Source organism: Citrus clementina, unplaced genomic scaffold (assembly GCF_000493195.1).
Source record: "Citrus clementina cultivar Clemenules unplaced genomic scaffold, Citrus_clementina_v1.0 scaffold_3, whole genome shotgun sequence".
In the NCBI taxonomy this organism is placed as follows: domain Eukaryota; kingdom Viridiplantae; phylum Streptophyta; class Magnoliopsida; order Sapindales; family Rutaceae; genus Citrus; species Citrus x clementina.
The window spans coordinates 25103542-25109897 of NW_006262339.1; the positions used below are offsets into that span (position 1 = coordinate 25103542).

At 30.5% G+C, this 6356-nt stretch overlaps 1 protein-coding gene across 1 annotated transcript in view; it reads left to right on the forward strand.

The window, feature by feature from the left end:
- LOC18047765 (putative disease resistance RPP13-like protein 1) overlaps nucleotides 1-5857 on the forward strand; it is a 10903-nt gene extending 5046 nt beyond the window's left edge. Inside the window, exon 2 of the mRNA XM_006441930.2 lies at nucleotides 5552-5857. Within this exon, the coding sequence (XP_006441993.2) occupies nucleotides 5552-5857 (306 nt within the window). The remainder of the gene's footprint in view (nucleotides 1-5551) is intronic.
- Nucleotides 5858-6356: the final 499 nt, after the last annotated feature.

A 6356-nucleotide genomic window follows, 5' to 3' on the forward strand; every position in this document is an offset into this window, starting at 1 on the left:
GACATGGAAGGATCATCATAGAAAGAGCAGGAGACTATACTAAGAAGAAATAACATAAATTTCTTCTTATTTACAAAAATTTTTTCTTATAATTATTTATTTTGTGAACATTTTCTTATAATAAATATTTTATAATATTTTAAAATTAAATGTAAAAAGTATAGGTAAAATATTTTATTATTTATCTTATAATAAATTTTTATTTGTCATTCAAGTTTTCTTATAATAATTTTTTTTATCATTTGACTAATAATTTTCTTATATATTTATTATAAGAAAATTTTCACAAAATAAATAAGTATAAAAAAATTTTATTATTAATTTTTTTGTTCATATCAAAACATATATTTCTTATTTTTAATGCTTTATTTTTTATTTAGTTTCTATTCATGTGATTTATTTAATTTAGAATAAATATAAATAAAAGAGTAGTTGAAAATAAGGGTAATATTGTAAACTTATACTATTATGGGGGGTTTTTGGCCATTATAAAAGCATAAGGGGGAAAAATAATATACGTTGATTACTGTAGGGGGGAAACTGGCAATCTCCCTAAAATTAAACATATAAGTAGACAACATAACGCAAAACTACCAAAATGATAAATAAAAATAAATATTACATAATTAAATAAATAACAAGTGGCAAAATTTATTATTAGATTGTTAATGTCATGTTTGTGAAAGTTTATTATTAAAGTGTACGTTCTTATTTATTGAGAAATAATAATTTTTGTGATTAAACTTTATTTTGATTTTCTAGTATTCTTTAATTTAAGGACTAAGTTATTGTAAAATTTATAATTTTTATCCACTATATTTTTTTATATTTTAATATCAATTTAATAATTATTATAATTTTGATATAATTAAATTTTATTAAAATAAAAATTATTTTGATAATAAAATTCAAACCAAACCCAAACCAAACCCAAATGGTTTGGTTTGGTTTGGGTTAAAAATATTTGGGTTGGTTTGGGTTGGATCCAAATTTTTATGGTTTGGTTTGGGTTGACTTAAAATCCAACCCAAACCAACCCATGCCCACCCCTACTTGTTGTTGCTTGTTGAGGTAAGTAATATTGATTAAGCATTTAAGCTGATCAAGCTGCAGAGATTTAATTTATTCCAACCTCCAGTTCTGGTTTTACATGTATTTATTTATTTATTATTATTATTTTTTCAGGTTGCTTGTTGTGTCGAAGTTAGTTCATTGTTAATTCAGCATCTGAATGAAGATGTGAATTTGAGTAAATCACATCAAAGTGTTTTGATTTTCAGTTCGGAACCATGAAAATCATCGTCTTTGCTCATTAATCATTACGCATATCTCACTTGTGTTTGCTGAGGCTGTTTCTTTTTTGCTGTTTAATTCTTGCTAAAAGTGTAGTCTAATCTCTAGAATCGGAATCAAATCAATTAGTGCAAGACAGGACTTTGAGAATCAGGGAAAAAAAAGTTTAATTTTATGAACGGAAGATTCCATTCATCGGTCCAAATTAAAGTAAATAAATGGCCTGAATTATGTAGATTAAATTGTTTGAAATATTGTTTAGGTAATTAAATATTTTCAGAAATCATGGTTTTGTCATGAGCGGATCAGGACCGTTCACGCACCTTGACTAGTCAACTTCAATGGGCCAATGGGCTAATTATTACAAACACTGTACCCAAAAATATAAAAGAAATTAGATAATAAAAATAAAACAAAAATATGAAAAATTCACGACCATTTCAAATCCTACAACTGATTCTTGTTGATGATGCGTCGTTTTTCAAGAAGACAAAAAGACGCAATGGCGTCTGGTTATTTATTAATGTGACGACATATTGTTTATTGCTAAAACGTAAACAACGGGGCATCTACAGTATTATCGGCCGTAATCATAAACCATATGCCAATGAGTGAGATAAATAATAATTTATTCCAAGTTTCCATTACTAAACTTCTCTCAGAATCTATCTTTCCAAGAAAATTCGAGTATCAGTCCAAAAAAACCGAGTTGTGGCATCTTTTCAAACTTGTTTGCCAGATCATAAAATTGAGATTTGATTGAGGAAAAAATGACAATTAAAATTACAACATAAACACTATTTAAATTAAAAAAATTGTCATGTGATTAAGTTTCAAATTTATAGAAATCTCGAAACTCATTCTGTTCAGTTAAGGCACTGTGAAACAGTTTTGAATCTGTCAAGAAACAAATGGTTTTGAAAATGTTCTTGGTATCGGATCTTCTTGAAAATTTTACATGAGATACCCATGGATGTCTAGAATAGTTCTGGAGAAGGTTATGTCATTTTGATTTTTAGATTAAGAGTTAAAATTCTGAGAATCAGACATGTACATGTATAAATTAAAGAATCAAGCTATTAGAATAAGTTTTTAATAAATATATCTTGCATTTGTTTAAGGTGTTGGAGGTGTTGGAGGCTCTTAGAGGCTTAGAGATGTGTTAGATCAAATTCTGCTATCAAGCTAAGTAATTTCATTCCTAATGTACTGGATATATGGTTATTTTGATATTATTATAAGTGTTTTTTTTAATACTACTTAAAAGATTAATTGATTTTCATAACAAAATTAGTTTATGTAAAAGTTTTAAATCTAAATTTTTTAATAAAATATTATAAATGCTTTTAAATATGTAATTTATTTTGTTATATGATTACCTTTTATGATTTTGTCTATAAAATATTTTGCAAGCCTAAACTATTGTTTTGAACATTTATGAATCTGATACAAATGTTTTGTGGCCATGTGCGATTTAAATTATTTATGATTGTATGGGGGCCACCTCTTGAAGGCCAGAGCGCCACAAAGTGCCACGTACAAGTCATTGCATACAAAAAACTAATCCGAATGTTTTGGCCCATTGACCATAGTTATTTTGATTCTAATTCTGATTATATATATATATATATATTCTAGACCAGTACTGAGTTTCTATTCTGACTGTGCACACAATATTTTGATTTTGATTTTATTTTTAGGCGGGTCACTAGGCATATAGGTGACACTATGTGACATAAGTTAACCTTTTATTTTCTGTATATGTGTTCTATGATTTGCTTCCATAATTAACTATGCGTTTGATATTTTGAATTACTATGAAATTATGTCATCTTATCGTGATATGTCGTTTTATGAAATTTATGAATATGGTATATGTTTTACTAAAAAAGATGGCTTGCAATATTTTTGGTACCAAGAAGTCTAGTGCGTTGAGAATGATTTTACTTACCGAGTTGACGGCTCACCCCTCGTCATTATTTTTTGCAGATTAAGTATCTTATTGAGAGGTGTGCTTATCATTGGAGTTAGAGATTCATTTCCTTTTGCTAGTTGAATAAGAGAAGGATAAACTCATGTTTCTTTTAAGTTTATTTATTTTAAAAACTTGTAATTTGAGAGTTTTGAGACTTTTGCTATATTTATGTCTTCGAGAGAGATTGTTTAGTATTAGATACATAGATTTATGTTTTTAGTTGATTAAAAATTTGAACTATTTCGGTTTGAGATTTTTGTATAAGGATTTGGATTTGTAAGTAATCTCCTTCATCGTGTGCTCCGCACGTGTTAGATTTGGGGTGTTACACTACATGAGTTTGTACATTACATTTATGCTTGCACAAATAGTTTGTGCTTCTATTTTTTTTTTTTTTGGTTTTTGACCACGAGGTATCCTGGGGAGGGCCCCAACTGTAAGAGGCACCTTTAAGCCCGTACCACAAGCCAGACTAGAAGTCCTCGCTCGAACCGAGAGGCTCAGGTTCTCCCAACAAAGGCGACTTCCCTGCGACTCGAACTGGGGAGCAAACCCAATCAAGCCACTTAAGGGGACTCCATTGCCAGTGGAGCCAACACTTTGTTGGTTAGTTTGTGCTTCTATTGTTACTCTTTTTCATTTAAATTAATAATAAAGATACAAATTCTTTTATAATTTTTTCATATATTTAAAAAGTGACATGTTTTTAAATTATTAGTTAATGATTTCACAAAGACTTATTTTGTTAGATATATTAAATTTTGTATTTTTATCCAACACATAATATATTGACACATGAGAGTGTACAATCGTATAGGAAGTGTGCCGAAGAATTTCCATCCTTCACTACTCATAAGGGACGTAGCCATGATTTCATTGAGTTGGAGGACATTTAAAATCGAACTTGATGCAGGTGTGTGATTGTGCATGTGGCAAGCTCTCATTTGGGAAACCGTATTGTGGGTTCCACAACCTCCAAATGCGAGCTTGTCGTGTGCATATTGTACTTCTTATGGAATGCGTTTGCGTGTACCTGATTAACACTCTATTTAAAATATAATATAATTCTAAAAATTTAGATAGCAATATATAGCATCAAAACTATATATATTCATTGATAATAGATTTACTTGTTAAAATTGTTCTCATAAAGACTATTCGACATGATCTTATGCGTTGAAAAGAATGTATGATAGTTTCAATATCAATATAATCAAAAATATTTTCTAATATACAAAACTAAGTTATCACTTAACTTGTTCTTATAATCTTTTAATAATAACAAAAATAATCATATAGTGCAACACAAAGAGAAAACATGAATACATGATAAAAATAAGGATTATGAAACTAGATAAAAGATCAATTGGAAAACTCAAAGAATTAGCTATACTTACAACTCAGAGATCAATGTTAAAAGACCAAATAATTGAATGAAAGTACTTTTGATTTAGGGAGCTAGAATGAAATTTAGGCATTGACATCGTGACAAACAAATAAAGAAAGTGTGTTTTTTATTCAAAGCATTTGAAAGAAATTGGAAGAAATGAAAAGAGTAAAGCGATTTTTTTTTAATTTTTAATTAGTTTTTTAATTTTTAATTAGTTTCTTAATTTTATCTTCATAATATATTGTCTTTTATCTTTATTTAAGTCTCATAATATTTTAATAGTTGATCAAATTATTTATAATTGGACATTTAATGTTGGGGCAGCATGAAATTTTTTAAAATTAATTATTATGAAGATAATTTGATCAACTATTAAAATAATAAATAAAATATTATTTTTCCTTTTAATGATCCTATCTTGGATACGTCCCTCCTACGCATGATGGAGAAGTAGTGTTCGATGGCAATGATTGTTGGTTCATTTTTAAATACTAATATTGTATTTTAATCATTAAGACAGTCATTTGTATCATTATCGTTTCATTGTATACGATGGAGTCCACACCGTTTTGACGAGAACCGAAAAACAATATTTTAGTTTGTTATTCCTTGAGTTTAGTATGTTTAATTACTAATAAGCATCGGATGCATCATCAAATTTTACTATTTCGTGCACCAATTGGTAGTGGGATTAGAATATTTCACGTAATTTCAACACAAATGCAAAGCATGTCAATAGAAAAACATTTCGAAAATTGTCCACTTGCTGCAGAGTCAATTCTGTGTTCTAAATAAACTCTATTGAGTTTCTAATCCCAATTTTCAGCATCCATACACCAAACACTTATCAGCTTCTGTTTGTATTTGCTTGCAATCAATTCCATTTTCTTCAGGTGCTTTTTGACAGATTGGCTTCCGGTGATTTACTCAACTTTGTTCGCCAACTTGGTGGTGGGGTTGATTCGGATCTCAAGAAATGGGAAAACAAGCTCAAGATGATCCAGGTTGTGCTGAGGGACGCAGAGGAGAAGCAATTGACGGACGAGGTTGTGAAACTGTGGCTGGACGATCTCCAAGACTTGGCTTATGATGCAGAAGACATACTGGATGAGTTTGCCACAAAAGCTTTGAAGCGCAGGTTGATGGCAGAGGATCCAGATCAGCCTACCACTAGCAGAGTTTGGAACATCTTACCGTAAGCTGTTTCAATTGTTTTAGTCCAAGTACTATTGAGTTCTGTTGATGCGAGATTCTGGTTTTCTGCTCGTCCACGACCAGGATCTCTCCTCGTAAGACTTCCTCTCCGCAGACTCCTGCGTACACAGAAACAGGTCAGAGCACGTCGGGTGTTTTCACGACGTAAACCTCCGACGCTCAAGTCAGAAACGTAGGTTTTGCCTTTCTGGGAAACATGACCACTAATATTATGGCTTTTTATGATCTCTCAATGGAAAGCTCTTTTCCTAAGTTCTAATCTCAAAAATTCTAACCCCTTTACCTTTGTTGGTTACTTTTTTATAGCCTTCTTTTGAATCCGGCCTTTCCTACAATCCACGTCCATCACCTCCCTCAACTCTCGGAAGTAGGTGCTTTATTATCATAGTTGTGGCTGAGTGGACTTCGTGCCTTGATTCTCGGGCAGGAGTGCACGTCTTGCCAACCGCCATTGACCGTGTCTACCTACTTCAAACTTTAATA